At 37.5% G+C, this 24,371-nt stretch overlaps 1 protein-coding gene across 6 annotated transcripts in view; it reads left to right on the forward strand.

Moving 5' to 3' along the window:
* The window catches only part of BCAS1 (brain enriched myelin associated protein 1), a 48,611-nt gene extending 24,785 nt beyond the window's left edge, over nt 1-23,826 (forward strand). For all 6 annotated transcript variants that reach the window (XM_084537596.1, XM_084537598.1, XM_084537595.1 and 3 more), the window contains 6 exons: nt 2,073-2,108; nt 2,442-2,645; nt 10,294-10,458; nt 13,299-13,364; nt 16,980-17,249; nt 22,636-23,826. In XM_084537596.1, coding sequence (XP_084393722.1) covers nt 2,073-2,108; nt 2,442-2,645; nt 10,294-10,458; nt 13,299-13,364; nt 16,980-17,249; nt 22,636-22,710 — 816 coding nt within the window. In that variant the 3' untranslated portion in view covers nt 22,711-23,826. The remainder of the gene's footprint in view (nt 1-2,072; nt 2,109-2,441; nt 2,646-10,293; nt 10,459-13,298; nt 13,365-16,979; nt 17,250-22,635) is intronic.
* Nucleotides 23,827-24,371: the final 545 nt, after the last annotated feature.

The raw sequence follows: 24,371 nt of genomic DNA on the forward strand, positions 1-24,371 counted from the left end.
GAACTATAATCTGAAGGAATAAACTTCCCAATGCATTAGTACTACAATTCTTGCCAACTACTTAAAAAGTTAAAGTATCTACTACATTGATTGTATTTTAAATGTATTAAATGAAAACAAATTTAATTATTCATCATTCATTAGGGCTTGCTTCTAGGTAAAAACATAACCAGTTACCATTTCTTAAGGTGCTAGCCTCTCTTTAAAACATTTCAATCTTGAGATAAGTTCTAGGGAGTGGTGACTTTTTCCTTTAGACTTTGATAGTTTTTTTGTTTGTTTTATATCTGGGTCTGGATGAAAGCTGTTATCTTTAAGAAAAGCAACACTAGTATTTTATAGTAATAAAACTTGTCTTATAAAACCTCTCTATTTTATTTACACAACTTTCTTTCCACATACAAAATACAGAAACAACTGGGATATAATTTGTGACACTAGGAATAAACACGATGGATTAAAATAGTGTTAAGTTAGCTTGTAAGGCTGATTGAAAGTGAAAATTCAAATCAGAAATCAGAGCACAGATGGGACAGGCAAGCCCTGACATTGTCACCTCTGGTTTAAAAACATGTTCTGCTTATGTCTTTGAAATGCCTTATGTGTTAACTAGATGAATAGGGAATTAATTGGTTTGTTTGAAAGGATCATTTTATTTAAGTATATGTAGTCTTTCTCATTAATTTTAGGCACTTTGCAGGTTCTTCTGGAAGTACTGACTCTCAAGCCTTCCAAACTGCACTTACCTTAGTAAAGAAGAGATTGACTCCTAGGTTATCAGAAGCATTGTTTCTCAGTGTCCTGTTTACGTAAATGCTTACAACTTGTAAATATTGTTTGTAAGCAATGTATGCATCCTAATACAAATTAATAACAAAGCTGATGCAATAGGGTTTGGCAATTTGACTTCAGAGTTTTGATGGGATTTCACAGCTGAGGCTGTGTCCATGCTTTTATTCCCATCCACATATGTTTGCCTTGCATTGCATGCCAGTTTTGTAGTGTAACTGTACTGACTTTTGACTGGGAAGAAGAGAGTTAATCACTTACTTTCAGCATTAGCACTGAAGCCAGCTTGTAGCATTTACATTGCTTTTTACCAGTTGTTCTGGATCCTGCTCCTTAGAGCTAACCACAAAAAAGAAGTTCTTGGCTCCTGCAAAATATTTCTTAGCTGTTCTTTTAAGAAGGCTGCAAAGAGTGTAGCAGGCTGCCAAAACCCAGTGGGCTGGGCTGACATTTACCTGTGTCTGGGGCTTGCTGCTGCCCTTTCATACAGAACTTACTTTTTACTGTACAGATACTTCAGTATAAGCAAAGACGGATGTCAGGGTTAATAGATACTTGTATGTATTACTGGCTGGAAATGACTTTAACAAACTGGATTCCTCCTGGCTTCATGCATTTTGATGAAAGGGACCTGTGCACATGAATTAATTTCTACAGGAAAAAAATAAATTACATCTCATTGAGAAAAGTATAAGTGGATGGACTAAACAACCCTACTGCACCTGCAGAGCTCTTCTTTGCAGTGCTGCAACTCCTGCTTCTCAGCTGCTGCTGTTCTGTGCCTGTCGTTCCCAGGCAGTCGTCTGTCTGTGCAGCCCGGAGAGCAGAGCCTACTGCTCCAAAGGCTGACATTAGCACGTCTGTGGCAGGCATGCAGCTCCCTTGGCTCTGGCTTGTACGTGTGCACTGAAAGACACACAGAGCTCAGAAAAAATGTCTGCTAATGTCTTAAAACTCTGCATCATGTCTTCCCTGAAGAGACTGGAAACACATATGTAAACATAGCGTTCTTTTTAGAGAACAAGCTAAGGACTGCAAGCACAATAGAATGAGCATGAAATGATTCAGTGAAAAGCTGCAGCACTGCTGCAGGTAGGACAGGGGCCGGCAGTCCCTTCAGGCAGCCTTGCCTCTGTCAGGGATCAGTTTCCATGGTTGCAGGAGCCAAGACTTCCCACAAACATTAACTAAAAATTAAAAAATAAAAAATTGACAGACAATTCCTGAACCGTGTAACTGAGTGCTGACATTGTCAGACTTGTCTTTGTTTTGTTTCCCTCCAGGCTGCAAAGGAGACCCAACAGACAACTAACACCAAAGTGAGTAGGGTGATGCAAGTTATCTGAATGAATAATGCTGTCAAAGAATGATTAATCTCGCTGTTTTTTTTTCAGTTTCAAAGACTGTGTTTTAATTTCTTTATCAATTAATCATCTCTATTATGAAGGGCAGGTTGCTGTGTAATTTGTTTCCACTGTTCAAGGCACTACTTCAAGACAGGGCAAAGCAGCTCAAGCTGCCTTATTGCTTTACATGTCCAGTGCAGTGGCAGCCTGTTGTGTGCTTACCATTTAAATCAGGTGATGCTTAAACATGCTGTGATTATCTTGTCATTCACATTTCCAACAGCCTGTGTGTTTGTTTATTTCTAGAGCACTGAACAGCAGCCTGTTAGCTCAGTGAAATCAGACAAAAATGTCCCTTCCTCTCAAGAGCTGCAGACAGCTAAGCAGAATACAAAAGCCCCCGAGCCTGCTGCCCAGCAGCAGGCAGCAGCCACTGAAGCCCCCAAAGAGGTGACGAAGGAGAAAGCATCATCCACTCCCATGCCACTGAGCAAACTCTTTTGGAAAAAGGTATGTCTGAATTTCAAAGCTGGTCCATCCCACAGCTCCCTGTTCACATAGTGTCTGGAGACACTGTGGAGTACACAGCAACGGTAAAGCAGTCACATCTGTGCAGCTGAGCACATCCTGCGTGCTAAGTGCATAGGGGCATAAATACTACATCCAGCTGCAAGTGTTTGTATGAGCTTTGGGCAGTCATGTATACACATGGCTAATAATGGCAATTATGATCCTCTGGAAAAATCTTGTAAAACCATAGTCTTTAAAACCTGTCTGTAGTATTTTTGAAAAATATTATTGAAGAAATACTAGGTGTTTTTTTGTTTGTTTTGTGTTTTTTGTTTTGTTTTGTTTTGAGAAATGGTTTATTTCTGAAAACCCTAAAAAAAAAAAAAAAAAAAATTATTCAAAATATTTTATTCAAACAAACAAAAAAAAGTCATACAAGAGTGTATCAGTCTTTAAGTTTGGAGATTGAGGTCAATTGTTTAGAAAAATGCTCTCTCTCATGGTTAAACAGCTTTAGCTAAAATAAAGATTAACTTCGAAAACACATTTCCTGTTTCCAAGATCTTTAGTGCTTTATGAACTGAAAAATGAGAGCATTTTTCTAAACAATTGACCTCAATCTCCAAACTTAAAGACTGATACACTCTTGTATGACTTTTTTTTGTTTGTTTGTTTGAATAAAAATAGACCTACCAGATTCCAGGTTTTCAAATATGAACTTTATGAACTGAAGGATGCTTTCTTCATTTCATTTCATTTAAAAGAAGAGCTGTATTAAGCTTTGCTGAAATATTGTATGTTGAATAATTGCTTTCCTGGGCTTCTGTTTAAATTCAAAACCCAGAAATGAAATGCTTCTAAATACATAGAGGCTGAAGGAGTGGCTAGCCCTGCACAGCTTCTTTAGTTGTTTTTTCCCTACTGGGCAGAAATGGATTGAGTTCGTTATTTGCATATTTAAAAAAGAAAAAAATTGCTTGGATATTTACTGAGTAAACAATCTTCAAAATGATTTAAGCTTGAAATGCTTGTTATTTGGGACTTAATTTCCTGTGGAATTGGGTAGATCAAGTATCTAGAATGACAGGGAGATTTTTTTCCATGTAGTTATTATTGCTACGGAAACCTCCTCCTCCATCTGAATAGTCTGGCTTATTTGAAAATAAATGGGAAGCAGGATGTATGCTGAGCATCATAAGAACGAGTCCTTCTGGCAAATGTTTGCATGAAGTTTCAATGTAAAGCTGAGTAATCCAGTCTGAAGTTCATATTTAATATTATAGCAAATATTTCATATTACAGTTAAGTTAAACTAGGTCTAGGTCTTTACAACAACTTTCATAGAAATTCTGGAATCTCAAGCACCTCAGGCCTTTTTACTAAAATTCCATCTTTCACTTTTTTATTCATAATTCTCCATTTAATTTTACCTACATCATCACTGAAATAAAACTGTTCACCTCAGTGAATGGAAAGCATTGTGGAGAAACACGTACATTCCAGTGCTGAGTTTGCTTGCTATCAAAAATACTAAGGGTTACTTATATCATTGTACCAAATACACAAAATTATATTGGAAAATGAAATCTGACATTGAACTTTGTAGAAAAAGGTTATTTATTCTCCGTATGAACTTTTTGTTTCTGGAATCACCCTTAGACCAAGTGTTTTTGTAAGTTTTCTGAAGTAAATTTCTGCAACAGAGAATTTAATTTGTTGTTGTTTTGTTTTGTTGTTGTTTTGTTTTGTTGTTGTTTTCATTGAATCATTACTTATAAAAGGCTGTTTTTACTTTATTTCTTCTATTTCTTGACAGAGAATAATACTATATTTGCTTTGAAAGACCTGGCTGACCCATTCAACTTGAAGGTTAAAAAAATATATATATATAGATGTATAGAAGTCCTCAGAGTACAGGTTAACCTCAAATTTCAGTTTGGTTTGAGGACTGTATTTTTTTAATCCTGCAGTGATTTTTTTAATATACTGCTCTTCTGTTAGGACAGAGGATTGAAGCTAACAACTGTCCCAAATAGGTACATAATTCAGTCATGTGTAATTCTTTTTTTTGAACTAACAAATGGCAGCTATGGTACTCAGTATTCCAGAATTCAGAACCCACTTCTCTCTTTCCAGGCAGTCTCTCAGATATCTATCTTTTGATGAGCTTTCACTTCAAAGTATAGCTAATGAAGTGCTTGTCAACATGTTGCAGTTAATGCTGAATTGAATAAATATGTTGAATTAGGATATTATTTATTTTTTTTTAACTCTGCAGATGGAAACCGCTTTAACTGTATTTGCCCCACTTCCTGATCAGTCCACAAGAGAAATCTCATGTTACTCAAATGTTTGGCATATAAGTGTTTTTTAGCAAATGCTAAGGGATATTAAGAGAAAATTACAGATAATAATTTCACATATCTGTGTTGGAAAGTTGGTTTCAAGACCTTGCAGATATCTGATCAGGGCAGAAAAACGTGACACTTCATTTATATCTGATCAAAGTATGCAAGTAAATGATGGCGGGAGGGGACTCAGTATTAAGACTGATCTGAATTATCTTTAAAAGCAGTTATATTTAAAATTGCAATTCTGTTGTTACAAGACACAGAAAAAGCACTCTTTTTACTGGAAGGTATTTATGTACTGATAATACAAATAGCAAAATAGTTAGCTGTTAGGTAAAGCAGAACAACACCTTTTATTGCTGAGCCTGAGACCATACTCTGCCATAGGAAAGAAAAGGTAAATATTTGGGTGGAGTGTGCAAGGCAAATGTTAAAACTACCCAGGACTTATCAAGTTCCTGACAGAGTTTACCTGCTCCCATCCTGCAATATACCACCTGGCAGGCAGGAAAGGAGGAGATTCTGGGATTCTGGCATTTTATTTTTTTTATTTTTTTTTTGCTGGATAGCTGGATGCAGAAAAATTTTAAAGAGAATTCCCTCTGGTTCAGTGAGTGAGTAAGACAAGCAATAGGTTTTTGAGGGCCAGTTCAAAACCTGTCTGGTTTTAACCATGATGACTGCTGGTATAGCTGGTGTTCTTATAGCTGGGAGAAGCCTTAACATCTTCAAACCAGTGACTAAAAACAATAGGACTTGAGCCAGCACCATGTTCCTGGCTTGTTTACAGAACAGTATGATTTTCACCATCATCTGGCAGTGATGAATATTAATTAGTCTGAACTGTGAGAGCTGCTTATGTGCTGGGTGACACCTTCAGGCAGCAGCTGCACGTGAGAAGAGGCTCAGGGTGGGGGTCCAAGGCTGCACTGATGGTTAAGGCTGAGCTGCCTCCACTGCAGCAGCCTCTGCTGTCTTTGTGCTGGCAAAGAAGGGCAGGAAGGTGGTTAAAGTCTTGCTAACCCTCCCTGCTTCCTGCCTGAGAGTCTGCAAGAGGCAGGAACAGACCTCAAGCATGACTGCTCTTTTAAGGGGAAACTTCTTGAGCAAAAGGCCATCTCTCATAGCTTTTCTTTTATCTTAAAAATATGTTTCAGATGCATGGTATGATTGACGTAAGACAGAAGAACTGTACCTTGATTCTTATGCAGTGGACTCCAGCATGAAATTAAAGCAGGGTACAGTGTTTACCTCAATTTTGAGGAAAGATGAAGCAAGCAAAATGGAAACTCTTATCAAAGTTATCCAGATCACAAAATAAGTTATGTTATCATAAGGCAACAATTTCTATGGTCAAGAAAGTGGTGTAGTAATAGTTACCCATAAAAACAGGAAGGTTTGTAAGAACCAGAAAGAGGACTCAAAGGGTGAACAAACACTTTCAACTGTAACTGGTTAAGCTTATTACTAGAAGAAAATTAGAGACAGCAATGTTTAATAGCTAGTAGAATGTTTTAGAAACATAGTGAAAGAAAGACCCTACTAAACTACTCTTATAAAGCACATCTAGCAAAGATAGATTAAAATATGTTGGAAAACAGTGGTAGCTCTATAATAGGAAGAGCAGAGAATGGTGCTCATTGTAAATTCAGACAAATTTTTCATTAAATGTATTCTAAACTTGTCAAAGAGTGCCTTTTAAAAAATAACAACAACCTACTATAACAATAGCTGCTGACTCAGGTTGAATATATTGCAGTTTGTATCTAAGGAAACTGGAGGCAGAATTTACACCTATGAATCCAACAACCTCAGTTAATGTAATTATACCTACAAGTAGATAACATGTTCATGAGGACACTTATGTGTAAAAGATACATGAAGCTGATGGAACTTGGTTGTTTGCAAATTATTATTATATACAAGAAGTGGTGTCCTCTTAAAACTAGTCACAACTTTTGATACTATTTGGTTTTGTCCCAGGTGAAGCAAAGGGGAAATTTAGCCATTGCTCTAGAGAACAGTTTAGGTTAACACATCATTCAAAAATTATTGACTATTTATCTTTGTCAGACTCTTCCTAATACTTTCAATTCCTGCCAGAATCACCTTCGTGATTCTCTTGAATGCACAAATGCAAATTTTTCTTCTAGCTTCTTAGGGGAAACAGGAACAAAAAATAAAAATTCTAATCTTAAAAGTGTCAGAAAACCTTCTTAGCAGGAAGAGGTTTTCTCCTCTGCTGAAAGACTATACACAGGCATTCTCTGCGTCTCTGAAGTAATATGCCTTGGTCATTTGTCATTAGTCTCCAAGGATCTCAGAAATAACAAAATCATAAAAGTAAATATTCAGTATTCCATCTTGGAGAGTGAGAAGGGTAAACAAGAATGTTTTCTGGGGATAATTACAAGAAAATTAGCATAAGATGATATTTTTAATTACGAGATAACCTGTAACTTCTACAACAACTTTGCCTAATAGAGCAAAAAATGAAAGTAACTCTAGAGGTAAATGGTTTATCTGTTTAAAAAAAAATACCAATTAAGTATTCTAAAGCATGATTTAAACCTTCCTTAAGCCTTCTGTGTAATATACAAGAAATGTATTAAAAGACACTGAAGATGCTTATTACTTAAAAAAAAAAAAAATCCATCTCTGAATAACTATCACTTAGCTCTCTATTTTATTTTTTAAATAGACAGTGCTTTTCAGAGTTTGGCATTTCCCCTCAGGATGCATTTGTTAGTAGTGACACTAATGTTATTGCATAGAAGTAGCTTGAGAGACAAAACTCATTTGGGTTGCAGCTGTAACAGCATAGCAGTAATATGATGCCAAACTGTAATCTCTGAATGATGAGCTCCCAGAAGCTACGTTGCTGCTTTATTGAGCCAGTGTTCTAACATGTGCAATGAATCTTCTCTTCAAGTAAAATAGATGGTGAATTGATTATATGTATGTGAATGAGGCAGAAGTACAGGCTAAAATTATTATAGATTATCTCAGAAATGTTCATAAATATAAATTAAATATACAATTCTGTGGGGATGGGGGCTGTGGTGCAGTCACCTCAGGTAGTAGGAGATGAGGAATATTTATCCCTGCATTATTGCTCTCCCTCACTCCCCCAAAGTCATTTTATCCATAAAAGGGAAGGAGTAAAGTACAAAGCAGAATCTGTCATGTTGCTCTAGAAGTCCATGGTGAGTGGTGTGAAGCCCTGGTCCCCTCAACACAAAAAGAATATCATTAAACTAAAGGTATAATACTAAGAGTGAAAAAGTCCATGATTATTTTGAAAGGCTTCGTTAGAAGATCTACATACATAAAGGGTTTTTTTTGGCTTAAAAAATTTGGCAGAAACAAAGGTGACAGCAATGCAGAATGACTACTGTAACATTAAACGTGAACAAGAAAGATCAGTTGTTTTTGCTCAAAGTAAAATCAATAGAGTATTAAATGGAATTATTTGGTCACCAAAAGTACTTCCCACACAATGCATACTTCAGCTGCAGATTTATTTAGCTAGTTAGTCACAGGGTGCTGCTGGATATCAGGAGATTTCAGCAACTCAAGGTGTTTAGCTAAATTTAGGTAGGAAAAAATCTATCAGGAGCTGTTAAACTAGAGATACATGGGAATCACTGAGTTGAAGAGGATCAGAAAAGTATTTGAGGGTAGTAGTATTTTAAGCTGCTGCTGCAGGAGGCACCCATTTTTTGACCACAGAGATAACATCTGATGCTGTGGTGAATCTTTGGTCTTATCCTTTAAATTGTTCCCATGTTGTGCATGTGGCTAAAATTAGTTTCATCAAAATTCTTATGAGTATGCATTAAATGTGAGCTACTGCATATATATGTAAAAATTGTGAAATATAAATTATTGAGATTTATTTTCAGCATTCTTTCCTGTAGTAACCAGTATGCATTTCAGCCGTAGCTACTATACTTTTAAACAGAAGTCTGTGTTTAAAATGCCTATAACGAAGGTACCCGCTTTTGTTTGATTTGATATTGAAGGCTGAGTGCAACTTATGCTACCCTTTTAATGTTCTGCACTTTTCTGGGTAGGCTGCAAAATGACAAAGTGCTGGCTTCAGGTCAAATTACCTGGTTATTAACGTAATAGCTTCTTTATGGCAGAAAGGAAGACATTTCATACAGTTTCAGTGGGATGGGAATTAATTAGTGGTTCTTGTGGGCACAGGAGAATGCTATTTACCAGGGCATTTATAAAAGGCAGAAGAATCAGCTAAGGGAAGTCTTGCCCGGCCTCCTGCCCAGGTGTGCTTCCACCTCTTCCAGCAAGAAGCCTCCTGTTCATGCATGCTGCACTGCCCAGCTTTTGTCCTCCCCTTAAACTCATCGAGGACTCCCAGGACAACCTTGACAAGGCTGCAAAATGAGCCAAGAAGGAGATTAATAAGTCTTAGGGAGATCCATATTTCAAAGGAGTTTACAAACTGCATGCCTCCTGTTGAAGTCTTCTTATAATAGAAGGAACTTTCTAGTAATGCACTAAAGCTCAGTGGGATTCAAAATCTTTCCATAAAAGCAAAATTGCTGAGTACCCAGCAGATTTTCTTGAACTCAAATGGGGGTCAAGATTATTGAAGAGGGTGACTGTGACCCAGGGGATTAGGTGCGATAATAAATGAGCTATGTGAATACCGTATACCTCAAGAAGTCTTTTGTCTTTGCAACTGGGAAAGGAAGCTAGTGAGGCAAATGTGGCTGGCCTGAGAACGCTGTGACTGTGATCCTAAGTTTCAATATTTCACTGTCAAAGAAGAGTGTTAAACAGTTTTAACAATTAATGTCTACACTGTTGTGTGTGTTTCTTCTTGAATTACTTAATCTTATTACTGCTTCTGGGTGTGAACTCCTAGGCATGAGCTTTTTCTCATTTTTTTTTTAAAAGGTTTTACCTAAGTGTCACCTACTCACGGCACATACTGCTATAAATAATTGTAGTTAAAATTTCCTTAAAAATTGTGTTTAGGAACTGTTACCCCGCTATTCAAGAACAGCTATTTCTTCAATGTAGTGAGTGCTTAAAATCCCACTGGTTTATACACTTTGTTGAACTGGAATGACTAGGTTTCCTAAAGAACATGTGCAAATGTAAAGAAGCTAAGAGAATGTTTTCACACAATATTTATATTTGTTCCTCTTGTCCCACCTTACTGTACTGCTGAAACATTTTGATTGTAATCTCTTAATGAGTGAATTTGATTTTTTTGTCTGACTTTTTTTTCTGCGTTTTTAATGTTTGCTCAAACTAACCCCCAGAACACATCGGAAGAAGCAGAGATCATAAGCAATGAAAAAACAGATGCATCTTCAGAAGCTGTGGCTCCTGACAAAGACGAGAAAAGCCCAGAAGCAACAGAAGTGAAACCTAGAAAAGAAGAAAGCAAAACCCCCAAAGCAAACCTAAGGAAGTTTTTCAAACTGGTAAGCGGGACGCTGTGAATTGCAGCTCGAACTGCGAGTCTGGGGGGAGGGGGGGGGGGGGTTATGTTTGAAGCTATTTCCAAAGCTCCCTAAGAGGTGCAGGAGCGCAGGCATGCCTGCTTGCAGCAGCCAGGGATGCTGCTACCCACACAGCATCCAGAGCATTCGGCATCCTGCAGCTCCCTCTGGCGGCTCGGCCGGGGGCTGCCCGGGGCTGCCGCAGCTCGGCCGGCTCCGAGCTGGCCCCAGCTCCCCTGCCCAGGTGGGCCAGGGCCCTTCAGGGGCGACCCAGCAGCCTGAAGTGCCTCCGTGCCTTCAGCTTCCCGGCTTGCTTCTGCTGGATGGGAGGTTTGGGGCGCTGCTCCTAGAGGCAGGTGAAATGTCTCCGCACCGCTGTGAGCGCTGGGCTTGCTGCAGGGAGTTCTGCTTCTACCTCTGAAACCCGTTATTGCAGCTTGTGCTCAGTTAGCTAGGCTGGCACGTACTAAGATGCAGTTGCTGCTTCAGTGATGTTATAAATTAGATGAAAGAAAGGCACAAAGTAGAGTTTAATCGTAATAAAAAATTGGAAAGCAGAAGGAAGGCACTGAGGTGATAACATGGCTGGTGTTGTCCTGGAGTTGTAGGTATGAAGAGCTACCCTGACTAATCTGTGCGCAAAAGACAGCCAGACAGCGTTCTTCAAAAGAGGAATGCTGCTAAACAACTAGCTTCTGTAATGCATGTGAGCTAATGATGAACACTGAAAATGAATGAAATGAAATAACCTCATATTATCATTCATTCAAACTCTTTCACTCGGAATTTGGACAAACCTCAACCCAATGCCTACATGTATCTTGTGTTCCATCTCTCACCATTGGTACTGGGGCAGGAGGCTCCTCCAGGAGGGGTAGGAAATGCCTCGAAATGCTATCAGTCTGCACAAACCGTACCATCCTTATGATGCAGGTCACTGACTCATCTGGTGTATCATCTTTGAGCTCTCCTCTTGCTTTGCTGTAGATGAAGCAAGCCATGAAACCTTGTAAGATAGGATCTTAACAAGTGCAAGTTATGGCCTCTGAAACAAATGGTGCTGGGTATGGTAAGGAAGGTGGCAGGACCTCTGCTGTAAAACCCATGCTCCTGCTGTAGATGTACTTTATTGTTCAGTCTCCTGTTTGGCAAGTTATAGTTATATCAGTTACCTATCTGGCTGCTGAAACTTGAATTTATTTATTTATTTTTACATTATTATGATTGTCTACTGTATTTCTCTTCTGCATGAAGGTGATAGTCCCAAGGTTACTTTATAACTTTCTGCAAAGACAGAAGACATTTGTGTATTGCTACTTTTGGTATTGGGCAAGAAATTTTTTTTAAAGTTAAAAACAGGTGGTTGTTTTAGCATAAATTTTCTTAATGTTAGTAAATTTTTCTGAAGGCATTTAAAGACTTGTTGAAATAGAAATGCAAGCTAGATGTTATCACAACACATCTTCATGCACTCTGGACTGAGTTTCTATCCTGCAGTGTTAAGACAGACCACACTGTGCTTCCTCTCCTCCATTTTTACAACCTCTTACACAGATAAAAAGAGTCACGAGCAGAAACATGCAAGAGACTGAGCAGAGGCACGTTCCAGAAAGAGTATCTTCCCCACAATTTGTGACAAGTAATTAATTGTCATAGTGAGTCAGTTTTATACCATGCTGTTGCTACATACTGATTTTTCTGTGGCTTTATGAGAAAATCAGAGACTGAAAAAACTCCTTGCAATAACACCATACTTAGGATCAAGCAGATAATGTTGTGCTTCAAATAACAAATCTACAAGCAGCAGAAAACCACAAATCCTCCTGATCTATCTTTAGAACAAAAGTCACATCCTTACATTGTTTTCATTGAACTTATGCAATGAAAAAATTACATTTAAATTTGGGCACTTTGAAATTTTGGTGTTTATTTTATTCTTTACTGCTAAGCTCTTTGGCTTATATAGTACTCAAGAGACTACTACGTTGAAGCATCTAACACTTTTTAATTAAATGTGTACAGGCCATTCCTTGTCTTTCATATTACTAATTGTAACTAAACCTTAATCTAGTCGTCACAAACCTTGTAATATTCACTCATTGAGCTTGTTTGTCAAACAGGTTTTTTTCATGTTAAGTCTAGATAGAAGGGATCGTACCTTGACAATGTATTTCAGAGTCAAGGCTTACTCTGCCTGTGCTATAGCCTCAGGGTCTGCTTTGATTCTTCTGGCTGGGAAGAGTGGGCACCAAGAAGGGCTGCTATATAACATAGATGCATGTAGAGAGAAGGCAAAAACTGAAAAGCAAAAATTGGTGAGAATGGATGCTGATAAAATCTAAAAAATATATCTGTAATGTTAAGTGTGCTTTAATTATTCATGGAATACGCACTTAGTGTGATAGTAAACTAGAAAGGAACTTACACTAGACCTTATAAGGCAGGTTTGTCTCTGAAAAGCAAGCAAAAGCTTTTTCGTAAAACATTACAATGGCAGGGTTGATAGCACTGTCTTGTTTACTGCCGATGATCTCTGGTCCACTGAGACTTCATTGAAATTTCTAACTCCTTAATGGGAAAATTACCATGCAAAAGGCAGTTGTGTCATATACCAAAAACCAAACAAACAAATAAACAAAAAAACTTTGATTTGTTGGTATTTCAAAAATGTTGGTAGAGGTCCTGAAATGTCTGCTTTTGTTTTAGTACTGTAAAGAGTATCCTTAATCAAACCTTGCATTGTTTGATTTGTGTGTTTTCATATTGATTAATGTTTCAGACAAGAACCTAGATAGAATTCCTATAATCCTTTGTTATTTTAGTCAGGCAAGGGTGATGGAGGGACAACCCGTTCAGAAGAGGTAAATGGCCCAAGCCCCAGTCACCAAGTAAGTGCCTAGATTTTTTTCATCTTTTGGTGATGGATTGCTATCACCTAATTCCACGCAGCTTTAGCTTTTGAAATGTAAAAAAAAAAAAAAAAAAAAAAAAAATCCCTGAGGAAAAAATGTATGCTCACTTTCATCTATTTCCTTATTTCTTTACTGCTCTCTATTTTATCTGTTTATACCATTAAACAAGATTTTAAAGAATCACATTAGAAATCATGCTGTTTGCCTTTTGCTAAAATAATGGTGTTTTTTCTTTTTAATTTTCTCTTTTTCTTGTTATTTATTTTCTGCTGGTATAGGCAGTGAAACTAAATATAATGATTTTTACTTTAATGTAGATGTGTCTGCAGAGGAAAGGATCATTTAGGTGTAAAATCACATAGAAGAAAAGTGAAAGTGAAAATGAAAACTCTTACTGCCATTTAACAAAAGCCATGAAAATATTTTTTCTTATTGTTTCTTTTTGCTTTATTCTATGTTCATAAAATTTGTATCAAAAATTCAATATGACCTTTTATTACTTATGGCTTAAAAAATGCCCTAGAAAAATCATACTTTTATTAGAAATGGAAATATTATTAACTTTTCTGAAAGTCAAATCCTCAGGTTGCGATATCCAGTGACAAGAGATAAGACTCAGGGTCTGTGAAGGTTGTACTGAAAAGTAACCCTTCAGAATTTTATTTTTATATCTCTTCTTAATTATTTGGAAAAATGATTTTCTCCCTTTTATTTATTTTTTTCATGGTGTTCTCAGTTAAACTTTATGAATTCTTTCTTTAAAACATCCCAGAATACAGAAGGTCTGGTCTTGTGACATTTTATTCTTTATTTCATAGAACAGTTTTCTGAAATGATCTGCTAAGTGGCTAAAAGTTACCATCCCAGATATTTTATTTTTAGTATTTTATTATTTTAATTATCAGTCAGGTTACTTCATTATTTTTTTTAACCAACTTATTAGTTCTGCTGCTTATTTGTTCTGGTATAGCTTAGCATAGCTTTGTGCTCAAGGAAGTCTTCATTTGCTGTAGACTTCCATTTTTAGATTTTCTGTGTAACAATCCCCTTAATTTTTGTCATTCCACTTCTAGAATTCTGCAATTCTTCATTTTTCATCACTGCCATTCTGCAGAAATGCATAACAGCAGTTATCCAAAGTTTGTCAAAATTTATGGTGTTGGTCTTTTGCATTTAAAAAGCAGCCTTGGATTGAGGCTTCCTGTAACATGATGGGAAAAACACTATCCTGTTGATTTTTATTTTTTTTCCTTTCAGTGGCACTGTTATAGCTGAGAGAGTAAAAGCAATCTGTCAGGTGCAGATCAGCCTTTAGTATAAGAAACATTAGCATGTTTCATTATTCATAGGTTTCACTTTGTATTTCCTGAGCTGCTCCCATCAATATAAAATATGCCAATTTCATGCCTTTCAAGGTTAATATGAAACACCTCAAAGAGATTATCAGACTGATCTTTTTTTTTCTTATTTTGCCTGGAAAATGTATTATGAATATTTCTTTAAGTGTTTTGTTTGACTAACATCAAAGGGCCAAACCTGCTCCCAGAAATAGTCCTGTTGTAGCCAGTTTGCATTCAGCTGCAATACTGCAACTATCAGACACCTACACAATCAAATATGTGTGGTGAGCAAGACTTGACTCTAATTTAACACCCACAGAATAAACCCACAGATTTCACAGTGTGTTATTAAGGGCTAGAAGTTATGGCACCTTTGAACTCTGACATATCCAGTCTCATCGCTGTATTTTGGGTGCTGTGGTTATTTTTGAATCGAATGTACACATCTGCAATTGCACCAAAGGGAAATGTTTCAAAAGCAAACTAAGGCAAATAAGAGTAAGAAGGATCTGAGTGCTTCCTGTTTTATAGTTGAAATGAATCAAAATGAAAGACACAATTAAATTTGGGCTTATGAAGCTCTGTTTATCCCTGTGCTGGGAGAGCTCCTACGTCACTCAGGTACTTGGAGGTGCGTCCAAGCAGGACTCTTTCCTCAAGCAAGGTGGACAAGGTGCAGGCAGTGTGCAATGTCTGTGCAGCTCCCCGGACTGTTCTCCTGAACTCTGGGCTTCCTGAATTTGTGCTGATAAACTACTGGCATTCAGATGGTGTCTGCCTGTGGTGTACAGGGCTGCATCTCCAGGTTTCATGTGCTGTCTTCATGAGTTGCCTGCAGAACTAATGTAAAGACTAGCTTTGTGATTGTCCTTTAAGCAGGCAAATCCAGATGTAAGCAAACACACACCCACGTCTGTTCTCTGGAAAAGGAAATAGTTAAATACTAGCCCATATTTTGTTGAGGACTTAAGATAGCTGGTCAAGACTGAATATATTAAACGTTTGCAATACAAACAACTTTGCAAGTTTTATAACTTTCATGTGTTTGGTGGTTTTCTTTCTAAGATTAGGTGGGGAAAGAAAGAAGAATCAAGTGAAAAAAAGCAAGTAGCAGTATTGCTAACCATTCTCATTCTTGTTTCCCAGAAAATTAGAGTGTCTTGAGGGTTGTGTTGTCGTTGTTTCTGTTTGTTTTTAAATAGATCTCAGAGGTGTATTTGCATTCTATTTGTCTAGAGTTTCTGCTTTCAGGTTTTTATCTGAAATTGTCTAAATATGTATTTGTTTTGAACGAAAGCTAACCTTCACATAAGTGTATAAGTCCAGGCTTTCAGAAGAACACGAAACATTTGAAGAGTAACAGCAAAATCCACAAAGTTGGAAAAATTACATATCGTTAAGCTCTTAGCTGTGCCATAAGTGCAGATGTAAGATTTCCAGCTTTTCAACATGGTAAATGTATATGTTCATTTATCGTAGTATTTTAAATATTATTTTAGAAAATAAATAAGGTAATGTGATTTTTGGCATAAGGAAAAAACATATCTAGTCGTTTGCTACTATGGAAATAGTGACAGTTTAATTGTCTTATCAGTTGTTTGCCAGGTCTACGTGTTTTTCCTTTGAACTTCAAACATATCCCATACTTCTCTAAGTTTCAGAATCTCTGCCTTTACTATAAATAGGTGCACTGCCGTTGTGTTTGTCTTTGGAATATTTACTATCTCTTCTTTTGCATTTATACATGGGATTTTCTATGTGCTATTCCCTATGTTTTTAATTTTTGATGGAGCATTGCATTTTGTAGAGATGTTTTTAATCTTTTGCTTAATATGTCTTTTACTTCCGTCCTCCCCCAGACCTTTCCCTAGCACTTTTTGGGTGCTTGCACAGCCTGGAATGCAAAAGCTGGGAGAGTAACAGTGGGAGTGCATGCCTGCGACTGTGCATCTTTGCATGCATGTTCCCTGGCTCCTAAAGCAGCTTGAGCATAGATGTGTGTAAATAATTCTGTGCAGTGATGGCTTGATCTTGCAGTCCTTGCTCATGTAAGTAACTCTGTCAGCTCCCTGGGAGTACTTCCCTGAGTCAAGGTTGCAGGAGTCAGTCATGAAATCTGGAGACGAAAACCTGTTGGACAGCAGGATTTCTCCCTGCCAGGTGGCCTTTCATTTCTAAATATATTTATGGATCGCCTTCCAAAATGTTTACATTTCCCTCTAAAAATAACCATTGTTTGAAACTGCTTTAGACATCAAACTCCACAGAGAGGCCAGTTGCCACAGCTGAAAGTGAACCTGTGGGCCAAAAGAGCAAAGAGAGTTCAAAAGACAAGAAGTCAACAGTGGAGCTGAGCAAGCAGAAAGGCAGCAAACAGGAAGCCAGAGAGCAGCCAGACTCCAGGGAGCAGCAAACAGCCGAGACCGACTCCATCCAGAACGGAGGAGACACTTCAAAGGAACCCTCCTCCTACAAGAGGACAGAGAAGAGGCAGTCACTTGGAGGGTTTTTTAAGAGCCTTGTATGTTAATTTAATCCTATCTTTTAAGTTATTTCTCAGCTGAATTAAGTACCTGACCTGCAAGCTGTTAACCCTGCGAGTTTTGTGCTTCACTGCACAGTGCTCTAGTGTCAGGACTGGAATTTCATAAGCAGCTTGCAGGTCTAAAGGTAAAAAGAAAATTTTGGCAAAGGTGAGAAAACTTGGACCTCAGGGCACTGATTCACAGCAGGTACAATTTACTATGGGACAGCAATAATTGCTCCCACACCCTTTTTATAGGTTCATGCTTTGGTTATGGGGATGATTCAGCTGCTCCAGTAGCAGGTGCTGAACTGCCTACAAATTATGGTGTGTATATAAAGGAAAAGTGAGGGTGATGTCAGTTTGCTGGAGTAACCTGCCTCCTGTGATGGTGGCTCAAATGCTGCTCGAGAGCACCTGGGACATCCCTGCAAGGAGCTGTAGACCCAACTTCCAGGAGAAAAATCAAGATAGAGATCTTGATGGATGGGAGCCAGCACAGATGTCACAAGATAAGCTCCTAGCATTAGTAATTAATTATGGACTAGTTAAAGAAACAAAAACACATGGTACTTTTAACTTTTTTTTATTATGTTTTTGTTTTATTTTGTAAAATTGTACCCTAAACTTGATATATACCCCCCACTTCACTGAAACCTGGAGATATGAAAGAATTCAGGACACTACAAATCTGAGTTTCTGTAAGACTTTTTATTACTGATGCAACAAGTGCTTCTTCAGACCACTAAATAGATGGATTTTTCTGGGGCTGCTTCTCGAGCCTCTCTGCAAGAGGACAGATTTCCATTACTTGTTATAAATCAATTGGAAGAGAGTGTTTTGCTTCTCTTTCCTCCCATTGCCACAGCAGCAATGAATTATGTTATGGGGTTATTATTTTTTTTAGCAACTTTTGGGAACCTTATCTGTAACCTGAGCTTCATCACAAAATTCAAGGGGTGTAAAAAAAAAAATCAGCTGATTCGACTACATTACCTGCAATGATTCCTAGTGAATCTGTTTCCTCTTGAGAGATGTATAGCTCTTTTTCTTCCTCCTTCCCTAGTTTATTTCTAAGGCTGTCATGAATGAAAAAGACAGCCAGTCATCCCTCCAGGTCTGAAAGAACAAATGTCAAGCAATACAGTGTGAAAGGATAATGTGCATTTGAAAATTAGCCCTATTAGGACACGGGGTTATAAAATCAGGCTGCCATGCAGACCAATATGACTCATTCTGAGGCAGATGTTTTTCCATATCATAAGAAGTATTTAATTTGCACTCATTTCACAGAATTACTATATATCCTACAGAGGGCTATTTGCATTACCAAAATAATTATGCATTATCAGGGGAGTTAAGAGCAAAAGAAAAATAACTTTTTGAAATGTTGATTAGCAACAGTTCAGCCATTTCTGCTTTCTGCATTTCACCCTGTTGTGCTGGGGTAAAATCCTGGTCCATCATGAACCACTGGAATGTTCCTGTGTGTTTCAGTGGAGCAAGAAAGTTTTGGAGCTCATCTGTAATAACCACCAGCTTCCATTTTCTTCTTTCATCTTGGGTCCCAGTGAAGTCAAAAAGAAATTTTTTTATTATTGTTTTTGCTTAGCACAGCATGAGAAAGAGAGATGTAGTTTTACACGTATCTGCATATTATACTATTTAATTGAATTACCAAACACATGCACGTTCACATGCATGAACACTTTTCTTTCCTCACCTCTGTCTCCAAATTTCTGTATAAAATTTCCACGGCACACAACATCAGTGCATGTGTGTAACACCTGATCCATGCTCCCAAGCATGGTGTGTCGGTGTAGTATTCAGATGTGGAGGCCTGCAACATCCCCCATCCCAGCAGTAAAATCAGGAATCCAGGCTTACACCATGTACATGATGGTAACATTTTTTTGTTGTTGTTATTGTTTTAGGTTATCTAGAAACGGGCCAAAGGTTAACTACCTCTATGATTTCTGGAGACAACTGAGGTTTTTTTCTTTTCCTAGTCTGGTAATTTATTGTAATTAAGCACTGACAGCTCTCCTTTATCATGATTCTCATTGAATGTATGAGGAAGGTTTTTTCTGTTGACAACTGCACTTTGCATAACGTCATTCATATGAACTGTGCCCAAATTTATTTTTTTTGTAGAGTTTAAAAGTAGACACTAATTTAGAATTATTCCAAAAAGGATCTAGAGATAGTAGGAACTATAAAATAGTGAGGAAAAGTGCTTTTAAGTGCAAGTTCATGAAAGAGTCAAAGATGCAGAAAAGGTATCTGTGATTCGGGGGGGGGGGGGAAGCTTTTTGATCAAGAGAGAAGGTTATGCAGGGGTTAAAAGACAGTTCTGGGGGGAAAAAAAAGAATGCAGTATAAAGGTAGAGGAAGTAGAGAGATTCTGTGAGATATTTTTCTTGCTCAAGTAGGATACCAGACAGCTTGACTGTGTAGCCCCTTGTCTTCTGTTGCAATTGTAGATGGAGGGAGGGGGAAAAAAAAAGAGGTATGTTTATGGAAAATATATCCCAGGAAATGACTACCTCTTTCTCAGTATCACAAAGATTACCCACACCTAAGAAACCTAGTTCTGTAATGCTTTGAAAAAAATAATCTACACATCTCCTAAGTAATCAAACTAAGACCCAGGAAGGTGTAATCATTAATCTAAAAGTATTAGATCAGACACAAACCAATGCCAGAAGTTTCCTTTCAAGGTAACAGATCGGGTATCTGGTAACAACTCAGGGAAAAAAAAAACATATATATGTATACGTACATATATATAAAGCTTTATAGTGATAAAATGGAAGCAGAAGATGTTTAACGAGATCTTGCGAGGTCTTACTTGCTCACATAACCCATGCCCACTGAGCTCCTCCTAAATTCTGATGAGCTGTTTCAATAGCAGCTATTTTAACAACACTTTCTCCTCAATCTGTTGATTCGTCTGGGAAAGGGCACAGAGTAAGAGGATGTCATAGTGCAGGAATGCAGCTGATGAGAATGCTTCAGTACAAGCATCTGCTCCCAGTTGGGCTAAAAATTACTGAAACTTTTGATACAAACGGAGCCACTTATGCAAGCAAATAGTATTATGGCCTGGTTGTGTGGTTTTGGCACAGACAGTAAGGTCCAGTGGCTGTTCCTATGTGAAAAGAGATGAATTTCTAAGCTATATAAAATGCATAGGTATTTAGTAGAAATTAGAAAGATTAGATTAGAAATTTAAAGGAGGGGGTGGGGTCACAGAAGATTAATGGTATTGTTTTCTGAGCTGGAATAATTCATACTGAAGTTGTCAGAAGCTGGAAGTGCTTAGCATGTGGAAACTATTCTGACCTATTCTGATCTGTGTATCTGGTACACTGACATAAATTTCTGAGCACAAGCTGGGGAAAAAATAAAAAAGAATACTCCAACACCAGGACTTTCCTGCATGTATACTTTAAAGTGTTCTGCCCAAAATATGTTCCAGTCTAACTGTCACAAATGCAGGCAACTTTCACTGCGTTGAAAGAGATTATGCAGAGTAATCAAAAGCAAGACATAAGCCAGTGGTACCCGTGCTTCTGAATCTGAGGGCAGAGCTGGAATTTGTCCGTTAAAAGGGCAGGAACAAAGTTCTTTATTTCACATCAGGCTTGGAAATTCCAGTTTAACAAGAATCATCAGCTTGTCTCTCTTAAAGCTTCCTGCTTTAATCAGCAACCACCGTGAAAATGGGTGCAGCAGGGAGACTGTAGTATAGGCAAATAACAACGAGACATTCTGCATATGTACTAAATGAGTCAAAATGGGGATTATGTGAAATGAGCTTCCCCTTCCCCTAGTCTCCACCCAGTCTGCATCATTTATAGGAAGGCTGGCAAATGGTATCGTCTTATTTCCTAGGTCAGCCTACGAATGGCTTAATGTGGTCACTTACAGCTATGGTTGAGAGACTCCACTCTACTTTTGTAACGGAGGAAATCTAAGCGTTGAGCAGGTTTTTAGGGTTGCTGGACAAATTTGAAATGACTAGCTCATTTGGCATTTTTGATAGATGTTAGAACTGTTTTTTATTGTTGTGTGTTTGTCTTTTTTTAATGCCTTATATTTGCTCCTACGTGTAAGTGGCAAAAAAGAAAAAAAAAAAATCATTCTGTTCCAGAGTGTCTTCAAAACTCAACATTAGTGTAAGCAGAAGCAAACCCACTGCAGTCAATGGAGTGTTTTGTTTTGTTTTGTTTCCTGGCCCACCCCAGCACAGTATTACGGTTAGTTTAAGGCAGGGGCTGTTTTCAGTCCATTGTGATTGTTGTCTGCTCTTTTTATACTTAGATTTTCAAAGGTGAAAAGTTGAAAACATGTCAGTGAGGTGAAGTCTAATCGATATACAAAAATACTGATCTTACCACCCTGAAAGGGATGAGGAAGTTGAGATCTTTCCCTTTCCCAATCTGACACAAAATAGTCCCATGGTGACCTGAAGTGGTGAGTCAGGTTTCCAGAATGAATTGTACTATGTGAAAGGACAATTTATATATGATTCTGCAAAGTTCATATTGTAGGAAAAGCACATAGCCGCTTTTAGCATTGTCACTATATTTTTCTGTTCAGTATGTAATGATTTAGGCATCTGGTTGCAAACAGGATTGGCATCCATACACGCTGTTAACAGTGACCTCTTAGTGTTTGTGGATCCATTCTGCTGCAACGTTCAATGCCAGTAAAATTGGGCCAAGCATTGTAAACTAAAACCAAGTTTCTATTAATTACTGGTCGAAGATTTTGTTAGTAGAGCTAGATCTATGCATTTCCTTCATCTAAACCAGATTAGTGTCTTGAACTTTTTCCAAAACCAGAATTATATTTGTAGCATAGAAAAGCTTTATCACTCTAACATTGTCAAATACCTGTCATGCATAAAAGTATTTAATGTTCCTGTAAGTTAGAGCAGACCAAGGCTGGCTATAATACACTATTAATCATGCTTGATGGACTCTTAGTATGGTTTCAGTGAAGCATTTAGACCAGAGATATTTTGGTGAGAATTATGCCAAAACTACAATACTGCAAGCAGGAACACGTCTCTGTTATGTTAGCTAGTCCGCTTTCTTAAGAACAATCACTTTTCATGACAATTGGAGAAATTATATAAAAATTATATTGAATGAACCAATGCATTTAGGCAAAATTTCAGGCAGTAGCATTCTGGGATTGTTGTGATATAGATGGTGTTCATGTACTTACATACTAAGTAAAGAGCAAATTAAGAAGAACAGGGAACTGAAATGAGTGGAAAACATCTACTAGCAAAGTTCTAACACATAATTCCCCACTTAACATTTAGAAATATTCATTTTTTTTTAATAAATTTCTGTATCTTATTCCACAGGGTTCCAAAAGGATGTCTGATGCCGAAGTGCAAACAGATCCAGTGTCTATCCTACCTGCTGGGAAATCCAAGTAATGAATACAATTGGCTGCTGAAGGATCAGCAGCTCTCTCTACGCTCACTTGCAATAGGGATGACTCATTATTTTCCTTTACATGGCTGTCATCAGATGCCTGAGGCTAAAATAAACATTGGTGTATCATTTAAGGTATATCATTTACAGGGTTTGTTCATTAGATGTTAGAAAGCAACTGTAAAGATCATCAAGAAGCAATGTGGAGTATTATATTTAAAGAAAGGTCATGTGGATGATTTTCAGTATATAGAGGGTAGTAAGGTAAGAAGAAATGGGCAGTGAATTAAATAGCAGAAAAAATGCATGTGACAAAGGAATGCAGTTTGTGCAGCAAGGCATGAGCAACAAATCCTCAGTTTTAGAGAGCTTCAAAGCAGCCAGGAAAAAAATCTGTTTTGATAAATGTTATACTTAAATGTAAAAACAACCAAGTCACCTTCTGTGGTATTAAATACTGCTAAAATTAGCAAAAAGTCTGCAGTATGATAGAATCAGAGGTTATAAAGTTATGCTTCGTATTGGTTATTAATGTAGATTAAAAAGCTAAAATGCAAAAGCTTTACATGATTGAGACAACTTCTGTCCTGGTGAGGTAGGATAACAAATTAAAAATTATTTAAGGTTCTAATAGGAACACAAGGGGGCACCCGTGTCCCCACCGTAGTCCTAACTCCAAGGCTGTACCTACAATCCTGTTATTAATGTTTTTCAGATGACAGAGAAGAAAAAAAAAAAAAAGTTAGTTGTTTCATCAGATATTTGTTTATATCTATACTTGTAATTAATCCTAATAAAATCAAAATCAAGGCTGTCCAGGCACCTCCCTGCTTCACAAGGTTCCTGTAATAAATGTAGTTAATAAATTTTACAGAAAAATAAGATTTCTGCGGTTTATGCAGCCATTTACTCAGACAAAAAGCTATAAGCCTGATGTTTGAAGTCACACTAGCATCTGAAAGATATATATTGTATATTTTGATCTCATTATGATTAAATAAACATACTAATCCTTTCACAAAATCATTTGCTGCTTTAATCTTAAAACAAAGTTTATTATTTGCATCCCTATTTTCTGATGATTGATGTGACATTAAGGTATAAATCAACATATGAAAGCCCTGCCTGTGGAGTGAATATCTGTCTGTCTTTATTTGAGGAAAGATTATGACTGGCAATTGAGTGAGAATTCTGTAAAATCTGCAGAACTACATTTCTAAATAGTCATAGATGGGTAAAAGAGACATTTTTCTCAATACTATTCACTGTAGAAAGATAGCATTTTTGCACTTGCCTTGCAAACGTGGAGTTGAGGCATAACACTAAAACTTGCCACTGTTTCTATGTGTAGAGAGCAGAAACAAAAGGTCTTTTAGTTATATCAGCACTTTCTGTTCTCCTCCCTGGCACAATGGGTCTTTGATGCCACACAAAGTGATATCAATCAAGACTGACCGCTTACAGATTTCAAACCTGATTTGTAACAACCTACTTCTACAGCTGCGTAGGACCTGTGACTTCTGGGATCATCATATCCAGTATTGCAACACAAAAAAACAGTCTTAGGTTTCATCTACTACAAGAGTATACAGTTTTAATTAGATCAGTGCATGTAAAGCTACATACAGAGAGACAACCATCTTAGTTACGTGCTTGTATAAAA

Source organism: Aythya ferina (genome assembly GCF_964211825.1).
Source record: "Aythya ferina genome assembly, chromosome: 16".
Taxonomy (NCBI): Eukaryota; Metazoa; Chordata; class Aves; order Anseriformes; family Anatidae; genus Aythya; species Aythya ferina.